Below are 14,453 nucleotides of genomic sequence, written 5' to 3' on the forward strand. Positions count from 1 at the left end.
CTTCCCGTTTGGGATCCGGCATTGGACCCTAACAGCAGGCTTCCCGACCCGGCAATATGCCGGGCCAGATTGCCATAGAGGTGGGGTGCGGAGCTGGCAGCAGGGGTGGAGGTGGTGCAGTAGGATGATCTCATCTCCACGCCGCCTCTCCCTATGTAGCGAACGTGTCCCGGGTCGCATCGACCCGGAAACTCATTCACACTGCCACTGCTCCGATATTCAACCCAGGAATAACCCTTCTTATAATCCGGGTTGAATTACCGGGTCAGACCCCTTTCACATTGCACTGTGACCCGTGTCGACCCAGCAATATACCATGTCGATACCGGGTTACTTGTGCAATGTGAAAGGGGTATGTCAGATGTTTTTTTTTTACACATTTGTAAGTCACTTAAAAGCACACAAAAACCAACCTATTTGGCATTTTTATGCACCCCTAAATTAATTAGAGAACTTATTATGCTGAAAAACATTTGCTCTGTTTCCATTTTTTTTTATTGTTATAGAAAAACATTTTAAGAACACCAAATACTTTCTTATGGTAAGACTTCTATATTGTTATTCAATATTAGTTTTATATATAGACTTCTATATTGTTATCCTATATTAGTTTTCCTTTTTTGACATCCAGTTTTGCTGCAAGAAGAGATATAACTAAGCTGCGTACAAGTACAACCCATATTTTCCTGCCACTGCCAGACAGTGAACTGTGATTTGTCACTCTTGAGAACATGTTTTCACTTGTCCAGAGACGAATGTGTGTGTGTGTGTGTGTGTGTGTGTGTGTGTGTGTGTGTGTGTGTGTGTGTGTGTTTTATACCACACCTACTGACATTTGGTCAAGTGAATGGTGATCAGTCATGGAAAAACGAAAATATGAACCATAGGAAACTCCCGATGAACTGTTCTTGTGCATACAATAGATCAACATAACGTTTGGAACTCGCTAGTGACTGTTGCAGCCGAGGACAGACCATTTCTAGACACTTCAGTAATGTGCAATACTGTTCCGTGAGCTTGCTTGGCCGACTGTTTTGTGGCTGAACTGTTGTCCCTAGATGCTTTCATTTCACAATGTCACATTGCACCGACACATGGCTTCTGGTCGTTCCGTGTATGTAGAGGTTGGGTGCCGGTCTTCTGCTGTCCAGCACCTGCGCTTAAGGATCTGCCTGCCTCCTCTCTGCTCCCTGCTATGATTGCAGATACTAGTGCTTGGCCCCTTTGCTTTCTTTGCACTTATGGGGCGTGGGCGGCTGACTCTATCCCCATTTTGTAGCTGCAGTCATGTGACCAGTAATGTCATGCTGGTGCCAAAACAGCCCAGCTAATTTAAATTGCTCTGGCAGTGAGTATATTAGGCTAACTACTTGATCTCCAGCATATGTTCTCTTCGCAGTGTTCTTACCTGTGTTATGATCGTGTCCATCTGACGTTTCTCATTGCCTGCTCCCTTGGTACTGTTTCTTGGCCTTCCTGGTTCTATGACAGTCACTCTTCAGTACGCCTCATGGCGCCCAGTTTACTGCCTGCATTCAGTTCCTTCAGAGTCCCCAGCCCATACCCAGTTAGAGGGCCATGACCTGCTTGTTGGGAAACCAAACGCCAAACCCCCAAACTCACAAGTCTTATCATTACAAAGGACAGCTTTTACCACAAGAGCGGTCCTTTGTGATTTTCTTAAGTGGAGCAATGCATTGCAAGCAAAATGCGATGCTTGCTGCATCCCAACCATGCAAATATTGAATGATAAATATGCCCTAAAAGGGCAAAGGTGGCCTCCTATGACAGTGCAACATTGAAAGTCACTGAACTCTCCATTACTATCCATTCTGTTGCTTATGTTTGATTATAGAGACGGCAATCCTGTATGTTTGTATGGCTGACATGGCTTACACACTAATTAGAGGGGGTGTCTATGTACTTTTGCCCATGTAGTGCACTATACTTGCTTGCTACACAGTGTGTGAGAATTGCTTCTTCATATATAGCGATATTAGCATTTCTTAGCATTGATAAGCATCCATTGCATGCCATGGGTCTAATTCATGTTTGTTCGCAAATGCAAATAACGATTCTCCAGGCTACGGAGCTGTTAATGTTGGCAAATTAAGTTGTCGCCCAGGAATGAAAAGAGACACACACCAAAGCCATCGAAAACTCATTCACAATTGAGTACACATTCATACAAAAAACAAGGAACATCCTGGTTAAGGGTAGGCCTGTGGCTACGCAGACTGTACTCATTAGTAGCGACGCAGACGCTTGTACAAGTTTGCAGCTGATGGCAGATACAGACCCTGAAGATGGCAATAACACGCCTGCGTTTTTCCAATCACTCCCCGCTAACACCTCCAAACGGTTCCTGTTAATCACTTCTCCATGAAATCCTCATTGCGAGTGACATCGCAGCGGCACATTGTTGTATGCGCATTGCGGTCTGCTGATAACCGCTCCACTGCATGAACATTGGCCATTGCGTACAAACATGAAATAGGCCCCATGTGTGAAGAGAGGCGCTAAAATGCCACTTGAGAGAGGGAGACATCAAAAAATATTACACCTTCCCACTGGTGTATCTGTAATGGGTGCAGTGTGTGCAATGCACTCTGACCCCGAGGTCCAGGGGGACCCACACTGCACACCCTGCACCCATTTTTTTCAATACTTATCCTCCGGAGTCCCACGTGGCAGCAGCAGCGCTGCAGAAATCACTGGGAAAATGGTGCAGCTGCCATTTTCCCAGTGTTTTGCGCATACACAGTCACAAAGTCACTGGGAAAATGGCAGCCGCACCAGTTTCCCGGACACCTGCGCATGTGCACTAAACTCAGGGACAGCGCTAGGCTCCCCTAGTGTTCCTAGCGCCCAGAGTCAAGAGCACTGCCGGATAAAGAGGAGGGGCCCCAGAAAGAGAGTGCACACAGGCCTCCTGCTCTCTGACGACGCCCCTGCACCCTCCTGTTGCATGACTGTGGTTACATATGTTTTATTTGTGTTTGGTGTATGGTCAGTCATATTGGGGTAAGTGTTGCATATAAGGAATAAGCTGAACTAAGACTATTGTACAGCTTTTAGTTAACATACGCAATGTTAAGCTATATATTTGGAATTGCGTAGCCAATTGCATACTCTGAAATGAGCATTTACTATTCCAATTAAATTCTGACCGTTTTTCTTTGTAGAAAACTTTTCCTTGCACTGTGCATCCTGTACTTTTGTGTTTGGGTGGTAAACATTTTTATATAAAGAATAAGATATATGAATGTTTTCTTTCCAAAGGTCTCCCATTTACCGCTATCACACAGCCATTAAGCGCGATCTATCAATAGGAACCTTGCTTATTGGCAGAAATGGAATTCTGGCTGGCAGTTCATATTGGAGAGTCTGTTCAACTGTCTCACTGCTTGTGGGTTTCATAAATGACTTTTTTTTTTGACTGTGACTTTAGAATTTTAATTGTGTCAATCATTATATGAGTTCTACTAAAATATTCATTGTATAACCAAGTTGAAAAAGAAGCCCTCTCCCAAGCAGAAGAAAAAAAATTAACCGTGAGTAATACAGTATAAAGAAACATATGTATTACATTTCCAAAGACCATATGTAAGTTATTTCTATCTTACTATCTTAAGGCAGAGCAGATGTGTCTCAGAATGAAAATGCAGCACTGAATGCTGTTATGATTGTGTGTGGGTATTAAATCCATGGACCATGTTCTTATACAGACTGGAAGAAAGATGCCAGATACAGTATCTAAGTATAAATAAACGGTATTTATCTCTCTTACGGCTACAGAAATATGTATGAAAACCATGTCCGTTTTCTGTATAACAAAGTGCAAGGAGTTTAAGAGATTTAAAAATGTCTGGCTACAAGCCAAACCTTAATGGCTGTTTAAAAAGCAGGTTGATTAAATAGAATTAACATACTAATTGTCAATCTGTAGATGATGCTGGATAAGTTACAAAAAAATCATTACCTGCTCTAAATACTAATAACTAATAAAAGGTAAGGCTCTGACACGTGCTTTTTCTGCTGCTATGTACTCAGAGGGATTAAAGCCACACATGTATTATGTCTTAATATCAGGAAGCTGTGAGATATCACAGTATCCAGAAAGATTCAGCGCCACAGTGCAAAAAGGCTTCCCAACTGCAGGAAATGCTGCTCCCTGGCTGGAGTTTCTGCAGAGTGGAAGCTGTCACCTGCTTTGTGTATGTACAGTCACTGCTCAGCCTGGCTCCCTGCTGGAAAGCACCAGGAGTCAGAAGCTGGGGGAACTTTGGAGTGCATCGAAAACAAGATCAGTTCAACAGTACAAAGCACAAGGATTTAAGGAGGTTCCTGAGCGCCGTCTAGATGGATCCCCACAATGATAAGCTGCTGTGAAGGCTCTGCACTTGTAGAGGAGTCATTTGCTTCATATAACATGCCCAAGTATATGGATCTGACATGCTAAATGGATGTGGGATACAAGGATCTAACTTCACATTGCCTGTCTTTGTTATAATTAGCATCAGGCTGTACTGAGAGAACATGCATCCCCTCTCTCTCTCTCAAGCTGTGGATCCAGTTTGAGTGACAGAACAGGAATATTATTTTGCTTTGTGTTAATCTGTTTACATTGATCTATGTACACAGTGTACTTGGTGCTGAGTGGACAGCAGTTTGGAAGACTTGGAAAGAAGCAAGTGTAAGGATTTTTGCAGAGCCGGCCCTAACCAGTATGATGCCCTAGGCAAGATTTTGGCTGGTGCCCCCTAGCACCACCGCTGGTTCCGCCTCTGACCTTGTACCCCCTATATTTTAAATAGGAACAGTTCGCACATTTGGCGCGCAGCCCAAAAAGGGGTGTGTTTTTGCTTTCAAGGGGCATGGCCACACAATAACCCCAATTCCAATTACTCCACACAGTACTGCAACTTTATTCACATATGATCATGCGATAGTGTCCATAATTCATATTACATCCCACAGTAGTATCACTTTACCTTATAAATGTTACTCCTCACAGTAGAGCCCCTTATTCACATTACATCACACTGAATTGCTCCTTATTCACATTACACCACACCCTATTGCTATTTATTCACATTAGACGACACAGTAGTGCCCTTTCTATACGCAATGCAACCAAGTAGAGCACCTTATACACATAATGCCACACATTAGTAATGCATTTATACACATTCCACACAATAATGCGCCTTACACATTATGACAACCTTTATTAATGCCCTTTTACACATAATGTCCCTTACACATATGCCGCACATTATTAATGCCCTTATACACATAATGACACACATAGTACCCCTACACATTTGCTGCACATTATTAGTGCCCCTATACACATAATGACACACATACAGTAGTACCCTGTTACACATATGCCGCACATTATTAATGCCCTTATACACATAATGACACACATAGTGCCCCTTACACATATGTTGCACATTATTAATGCATTTTTACATGACACACATAATGCTCCTTACACATATTCCAAACACTACTGCACAACCAACCCACTCACATGCACACAGCACTCACACTGCCACTAACACTGTGACCTCTGCCTCTGCTTGGATACAGATGTGTCCTCATAAATCTTGCCTCAATGCTAACGTCAGGCACCTTTTTTTATGAAAATGCATCTTATTTGCATTGCTATGTGGCTAGGATGCACAAGCAGCGTCTGCTGATTAAAATGATATGCAGCATGCCTATATACTGTGTGAGACTGTGGCTGTATCTGCATATGAAATGCTACACACAGAATATTAGCATGCCGCATATCATTTTAATCAGCAGAAGCTGCTGATGCCCCTAGGCATATCAAATGCCCTAGGCAATTGCCTAGTTTGCCTATACCTAGGGCCGGCTCTGGATTTTTGTAAAGTGATAATGATATCTTTTAAGTTACAATCACAGATTTAAGAAGACGGCTCTTTTCACAGTATATAGGATTACCTGGTATACATTTGCTTGATGGAATTATGCACACAACTGAACTACACCCAAACTGGATAGCCCTGGATTTCTGAAATCAAAAATGGACAAGATTCTTTTAAAAGCAAATGATGACTTTTGGGGGTGTCTAGCGCCCTAAACCGCTGTGAAGAATATCTCATCATGATCATGTATGGGGAAATGCTTCTAAACTCCAGCAGTGCTACTGAAGCCCAGATCATGCTCCAGACTAACACTCCTTACCTGAGCAGCACTCAGAGACCAGTCAGCTCCTCAGCCTTTTACATGTCCACAGCCAGGGTGCTGAAGGAAGGGGAGATAAACAAACCTGACCTAATGACTTATATTGTCCTATTTGTCCTTCTCTTCTTGTCTGTGACTCTGATTGTTCTCTTCATTAACTGCCAGCTGCGGAATTCCTTCTTTGCAGGTCTACCTTATGATCGATCACTGAGAGAAGCCAGGAACCCTTGGAAAACACAGTCTGTCTGAATCAAACATAATAGCTGGCATCTGAGATGCATTTTCCTGTGTCAGTTTTTATATATTAGTTTAGCTAAATGGTCTAAAAAGAATGTGCAACAACTTCTTTTTGATATTATACTATTAAGTTAATTTCGATGTAATGATTATTTTATTATCATTACTATAGTTATGGTTAATAAAGTTATCTTAAATATTAATTTATGGCAAACGGTATAGCCATTTGATTAAGAAACCATTAAATGATGTGGATTTAATTATGTTTTAAAGCTTTTTCTTTAGATTCTATATAGTATTATTTAGAATGTGATTGTGGCTTTCATGTATTCTTTTACATTTGTATAATGATTCAGGCACATCCTTTGTCTCTGGCTGTCAGATGAGTTGGAATGACATTTTAGCAGTGCCTAGTGAATGATCAGAAAGGCAGTGATTTGGCATTCACTCCTAATATGTCATTTTCATATACAGATATTATAGCTGAGGCATGTCATAAAATGTTTTCCTAGGACACTGCTAACCCTCAGTTTTCTCTCCCATCAAATTCTATGTAAATGACTCCTCTTTGAAATAAAATAAATTGCAAGATCTAATTTCTTTCTAGAAATGAAATACAGCGTTATGGTTTTTTCCTGAAGCTTGGAGGCATTCATTTCATTACATCTCCTACAGTAGCTTTGCCAGAATTAAATGGCTGAGGGAGAGGTTCCAAATACTTAATCTTAATTATTTGACCCATTTAGCACACCCCTGTGTGTGACTGTAGCCCAGAAAAAGGCATTATGCTCACACAGGTGATTTTTGCCACTCCACATCAAATTTCTTTAACAAGTAAAAATATAAATTATTTGTTTTAATACTGAAAGTAACATTTATTTCTTACTATTATTACATGAAGCTGTATATTTACCACTGCAAGGCTAATGTGGAGACGGTGATGATTTATACATATTTGGCATAGCACATTTTCTGCCAGGCTTGTTTTATGTTAGGAGTCACATCCCAGCTGAATAAACAGTAACATTATAAAAGCAACCATGTTATGTTTAAAAAATAATCAAACTTAAAAAAAAAACAATTTTACAGATAAATATTGGAATAAAAATTGGTAAAGTAACATGAAATGAATGTATTATTGATATACAGTATCTCCCAAGAGCGTAGCTACCATAGGTGCAGGGAGTGCAGCTGCTATGGGGCCCAGAGTTGAGAGGGGCCCAATTTCTCTGTCAAAGTTACAAGTGTTATATACATTTTTCATCAATGGGTGGTAAAATATATGCCCCTAGATATGCTCATTGTAATGTGGTATGAAATGAACTGGAGGGCATTATAATATTACTGTACATAAAATTAACTGTTACAGGTTGTGGGGCAGATGTACTAAAACTCCACTTATCATGGAGACAAGGCCGCACCCGCCGAGGAGAGTGAATGTTAAACCCCCTCGCCCCGGCAATATGACATACAGCAGGGAAGAGACAGCTACTCACCTCTTTCTATCTCCCATAGAGCTGCCGCAGCATTGTAATGTGACATAATATGAAGTGGAGGCACTATAGTGTGGCATAATATGACCTAGGGGCACTGTATGTCATAATGTGAATTACGGTACGTGTTGCATATTGTGTACTGACAGCAATACAATGTGACATAATGTTAACTAGGGCACTACTACGGTTCATAAAATAAATTAGAGCACTACTATTGGGCACAATTTTAACTACGACACTACTATAGATCATAATATAAACTAGGCATTGTTATGGGGTATAAAATTAACAACTGCTGAGGAGAGGTGTCTCTCTAGAAACATTCAGACAGGGGCCCCTTCAAAATGTTGCTATGGGGCCCAGAAAGTTCTGTCTATGCCCTTGGTATCGCCCAACATTTACTGTTGGGTAATCGTGAGGGGCACAAAGAGGTGTGTCCATACATTCCATGTCTGCAATTGTTAAACGTGGCAGTGAATGGATCTTACCTTCCAGCCTGACTGGGACAAAGTTGTCCTGATAAGGATGGAAGGACAGCATCCTCATATTAGGACTGTTCCACCTGAAGCGGAGTAGTTAGAAGATATGTTAGAACTTCAGGACTAAACACACCCTTCCATCTCTCCATTAGGATCCTCACTGCTAGCTGCATAGCAGGGCCTCAACAATTTCATGCACTTGAACCTGTCCCATTCATCTTCAGCACTGCTGAGATGCTGTATCTCAATAGCAGGGGAGATTTGACTGTTGTTATAAGGCGTTCAATTAGAGCTGAAGTGTCAGATATCTCCTGCTATGGAATGAGTACAACTACGCTGGAGGTGATTGGCAGAAATCCCAGCTATATGCAAGTGCCAGGACCCTGCTAAATACAGCTGATATAGTAGAACCTACAGTAGAGGAGGGAACTTCACCAAAGTGATATTATTGTGTTAGTAGGGGATTTAGACCAGGGTTTATTTAAAGTGGAAACTCCTTTAAATGAAAAAATGAAACGGAGCACAAGTCAGCGTGATTTTAGTTCAATACATGATATAAGGATACTGATTTGGAGCAGATTTTTAAACAAGTAGCATGCTTGAGTGCTGGTCCTGTTAATATAAGTACTCTGAAACTGAACACATGAGCTCCGTGTAAGTCTGGCATGACTAATAGTATGCAGTGTGATTGGGGTAATCAGCAATGGAACACTAGATTTCTCAATGTTTCTCATGCTATAGAGATACATCTGTACGAACACTGTATATAGTATCTATAATATGCACTTATCTGGTTAATAAAACAGCCTGTTCATTTAATTTTGACAATATTCAATGCTACTAATTAAATGTAGCAAGCATTTTGTTCTTTGCATGGAGCTATATACACTTTGAATTGAGCAGATTTTTATCTGATTTAAATTGATCATACAGTATATCTACATGGGCACTGCTGTTCTATAACTGACGGCGCACACTGCGTTTGTAACAACACTGTAGTAATACAGCAACATGCTACTCTCATAACATACAGTAAGGTTAAAATATTAGTTAAACAGCTTTAGAAAATGCATAAAAATCCAAAACAACTTCTGTGTATGTGTATAGGTTTCTCCCGTACAAAATCCTCAGTCCTCAGATTCTTGGTAAACATGAAGTAAGATGCCATGCTAAATTTTAGCAACAGGAAACAGAATTTACAATACTGTACCATACTGTACCTGCGCTGCATCATTACAATACTGTACCTGTACCGGGATCCAATCAAGATCCCTGTGGTAAGTATACCTACCTTCCCCTGTTGGTATTCAGATTATCAGGATTCCGCAGTTGTTATTCTGACTTCTGGCATTCTGACTGCCGGCATATTCTACCCAATCCCCTGTACTGGATCATTACAATACTGTACCATACTGTACCTGTACCATATCATTACTATACTGTACCATAGTGTACTGTACCATATCATTATAATGTACCATACTGTACCATATCATTACTATACTGTACCATACTGTACCTGTACCATATCATTATAATACTGTACCATACTGTACCTGTACCATATCATTACTATACTGTACCTGTACCATATCATTACAATACTGTACCATACTGTACCTGTACCATATCATTACTATACTGTACCATAGTGTACCTGTACCATATCATTATAATACTGTATAATACTTGCTTGCTTTTTATACCTCCACTCCAGGTCCGGCCTCCACTGAGCAATGCCATGATTTGTCCAATGATTTGGGCAGAGCTACGATGGTGCAATAGGCAGCAGAGAAGTGGATGAGATCCAGGAGGGTGTTTTTTTTCCTCGGGGAGTGTATGAGAACTCTGCAAAATTTGGAAGTCTCCTGGACATTTCGGGAGAGTAGACAAGTATGTACTGTACACAATAAAATTCTTTCAATATAAATGTCACAAAAGTGTTTGTCTAGAAATTATCTTAAATGTTCAAATACAGTTCAAAAACGTGGAATTTAACATTCACGATAGGTAATAATAGGTGTATTGAACCCTGTAGAAGGTAGAGGTCCATAGCAGATGCCCTATTTTCCCGCCCTAAAACCAGTGTCATTGGCTTTTAAAGAAAATAATGGAGCTTATTAGAAATAGAGGAGGGTAAACCAGGAATTATGCCTCACTTCCTGCGCTAACTCATTCTTACTATCTGCGTAGGCTACCCAGACGCCAGCACAGCAAGTCTACCAATAACAGCTTAAACATAGATACAGGAGTGGATTTTGCTTTATTTGGTATTGCTATATCGCTTTTTCCCAGTACTGCTATTTTTATGTCAGTTAATCTGTCTTTCATGGCTGGGTAAACTTAAAGCACTGTAAACATGTCTGGGTCAAGAAATCATTTGAGGATTATATCAAGAAGAGATAAGCAAGTTTCCTAATTGTTTGCTTTGTTAATGGATTCACAACTATGGTTTTCATATATCTCTGCTTCAGTTCTTTCTGACCAAACTGGTGAAGCACAATGAGACCACAAAACAGTTCATAGAGGTCACATCACAGTATAGCTAAGCTCACACTTATATAACGAGTAGTTAGCCTCCAGTAGACTTGCTTTTCTACAGGCACTGAAAGCATTGAGGTGTACTGCTAACAGCCACATAAGTGGGGCAGAAGTTGGAGAGAGATAAAATACCAACCAGTCAGCTCCTGTTTGCCATGTTACAGACTGTGGGGCAGATGTGCTAAAAATAAGAATTTACTCACCGGTAATTCTATTTCTCGTAGTCCGTAGTGGATGCTGGGAACTCCGTAAGGACCATGGGGAATAGACGGGCTCCGCAGGAGACTGGGAACTCTAAAAGAAAGATTAGGTACTATCTGGTGTGCACTGGCTCCTCCCTCTATGCCCCTCCTCCAGACCTCAGTTAGGGAAACTGTGCCCGGAAGAGCTGACACAACAAGGAAAGGATTTGGAATCCAGGGTAAGACTCATACCAGCCACACCAATCACACTGTACAACTTGTGATAACCATACCCAGTTATCAGTATGAATAACAACTGAGCCTCACTTAACGGATGGCTCATAACAATAACCCTTTAGTTAAGCAATAACTATATACATGTATTGCAGAGAGTCCGCACTTGGGACGGGCGCCCAGCATCCACTACGGACTACGAGAAATAGAATTACTGGTGAGTAAATTCTTATTTTCTCTGACGTCCTAGTGGATGCTGGGAACTCCGTAAGGACCATGGGGATTATACCAAAGCTCCCAAACGGGCGGGAGAGTGCGGATGACTCTGCAACACCGAATGAGCAAAGGCAAGGTCCTCCTCAGCCAGGGTATCAAACTTGTAGAACTTAGCAAATGTGTTTGAACCCGACCAAGTAGCAGCTCGGCAAAGCTGTAAAGCCGAGACCCCTCGGGCAGCCGCCCAAGAAGAGCCCACCTTCCTTGTGGAATGGGCTTTTACTGATTTAGGATGCGGCAATCCAGCCGCAGAATGAGCTTGCTGAATCGTGTTACAGATCCAGCGCGCAATAGTTTGCTTTGAAGCAGGAGCACCCAGCTTGTTGGGTGCATGCAGGATAAACAGCGAGTCAGTTTTCCTGACTCCAGCCGTCCTGGCTACATAGATTTTCAAAGCCCTGACTACATCCAGTAACTTGGAGTCCTCCAAGTCCCGAGTAGCCGCAGGCACCACAATAGGTTGGTTCAAATGAAACGCTGATACCACCTTAGGGAGAAATTGGGGACGAGTCCTCAATTCTGCCCTGTCCATATGGAAGATCAGATAAGGGCTTTTACATAACAAAGCCGCCAATTCTGACACACGCCTAGCTGAAGCTAAGGCCAACAGCATGACCACCTTCCACGTGAGATACTTTAGCTCCACGGTCTTAAGTGGCTCAAACCAGTGTGATTTCAGGAAATCCAACACAACGTTAAGATCCTAAGGTGCCACTGGAGGCACAAAAGGGGGCTGAATATGCAGCACTCCCTTAACAAAAGTCTGAACTTCAGGCAGTGAAGCCAGTTCTTTTTGAAAGAAAATAGATAGGGCCGAAATCTGGACCTTTATGGACCCCAATTTTAGGCCCTTAGTCACCCCTGACTGTAGGAAGTGCAGAAAACGACCCAGCTGGAATTCCTCTGTTGGGGCCTTCCTGGCCTCACACCAAGCAACATATTTCCGCAATATGCGGTGATAATGCTTTGCTGTCACATCCTTCCTAGCTTTTATCAGCGTAGGAATGACTTCATCTGGAATGCCCTTTTCCGTTAGGATCCGGCGTTCAACCGCCATGCCGTCAAACGCAGCCGCGGTAAGTCTTGGAACAGACAGGGACCCTGCTGTAACAGGTCCTGTCTGAGAGGCAGAGGCCATGGGTCCTCTGAGATCATTTCTTGTAGTTCTGGGTACCAAGTTCTTCTTGGCCAATCCGGAACGATGAGTATAGTTCTTACTCCTCTCTTTCTTACTATCCTCAGTACCTTGGGTATGAGAGGAAGAGGAGGGAACACATAAACCGACTGGTATACCCACGGTGTCACAAGTGCATCCACAGCTATCGCCTGAGGGTCCCTTGACCTGGCGCAATATCTTTTTAGCTTTTTGTTGAGGCGGGACGCCATCATGTCCACCTGTGGCAGTTCCCAACGATTTACAATCTGTGTGAAGACTTCTTGATGAAGTCCCCTCTCTCCCGGGTGGAGGTCGTGCCTGCTGAGGAAGTCTGCTTCCCAGTTGTCCACTCCCAGAATGAACACTGCTGACAGTGCTAGCACGTGATTCTCCGCCCATCGAAGAATCCTTGTGCCTTCTGCGATTGCCATCCTGCTTCTTGAATCAGTACTGGTTGGTTTTGAAGCAGGGGCTCTGCTTGACTCAGGGCGTTGTTTCTTCCCTGAGTGACTGCCCCCCATCCTCGGAGGCTTGCATCCGTGGTCACCAGGACCCAGTCCTGTATGCCAAACCTGCGGCCCTCGAGAAGATGAGCACTCTGCAGCCACCACAGCAGAGACACCCTGGCCCTTGGGAACAGGGTGATCAACCGACGCATCTGAAGATGCGATCCGGACCATTTGTCCAACAGATCCCACTGAAAGATCCTTGCATGGAACCTGCCGAAGGGAATTGCTTCAGAAGAAGCCACCATCTTTCCCAGGACTCGCGTGCAGTGATGCACCGACACCTGTTTTGGTTTCAGGAGGTCCCTGACCAGAGATGACAATTCCTGGGCCTTCTCCACCGGGAGAAACACCTTCTTCTGTTCTGTGTCCAGAATCATGCCCAGGAAAAGCAGACGTGTCGCATGAATCAGCTGCGACTTTGGGATATTCAGAATACAGCCGTGCTGTTGCAACACTTCCTGAGAGAGTGCTATGCTGATCAACAACTGCTCTCTGGACCTCGCCTTTATGAGGAGATCATCCAAGTACGGGATAATTATAACTCCCTTCTTCCGAAGGAGTATCATCATTTCGGCCATTACCTTGGTAAATATTCTCGGTGCCGTGGAGAGACCAAACGGCAACGTCTGGAATTGGTAATGACAGTCCTGTACCACGAACCTGAGGTACTCCTGGTGAGGTGGGTAAATGGGGACATGCAGGTAAGCATCCTTGATGTCCAGCGACACCATAAAATTCCCCTCTTCCAGGCTTGCAATAACCGCCCTGAGCGATTCCATTTTGAACTTGAACTTCTTTATATAAGTGTTCAAGGATTTTAAATTCAGAATGGGTCTCACCGAACCGTCCGATTTCGGTACCACAAACATTGTGGAATAGTAACCCCTTCCCTGTTGATTATCACCTGCTGGAGGTACAGCTTGTGAATTGCCGCCAGTACTACCTCCCTTTCCTTGGGAGCAGCTGGCAAGGCTGATTTGAGGTAACGGCGAGGGGGAGTCGCCTCGAACTCCAGCTTGTATCCCTGAGATACAATTTGTACAGCCCAGAGATCCACCTGTGAGCGAACCCACTGGTTGCTGAAGTTTCGGAGACGCGCCCCCACCGCACCTGGCTCCGCC

The 14,453-nt window shown here is 42.9% G+C and overlaps 1 protein-coding gene across 1 annotated transcript; it reads left to right on the forward strand.

Annotated features, from left to right (window-relative positions):
• The first annotated feature begins 5,563 nt into the window (after positions 1–5,563).
• On the forward strand, positions 5,564–7,044 carry SMIM32 (small integral membrane protein 32). Its single transcript, XM_063930542.1, has one exon. The coding sequence runs from the start codon at positions 6,142–6,144 to the stop codon at positions 6,469–6,471; it is 330 nt and encodes a 109-aa protein (XP_063786612.1). The 5' UTR covers positions 5,564–6,141; the 3' UTR covers positions 6,472–7,044.
• Positions 7,045–14,453: the final 7,409 nt, after the last annotated feature.

Source organism: Pseudophryne corroboree, chromosome 6 (assembly GCF_028390025.1).
Source record: "Pseudophryne corroboree isolate aPseCor3 chromosome 6, aPseCor3.hap2, whole genome shotgun sequence".
NCBI lineage: Eukaryota > Metazoa > Chordata > Amphibia > Anura > Myobatrachidae > Pseudophryne > Pseudophryne corroboree.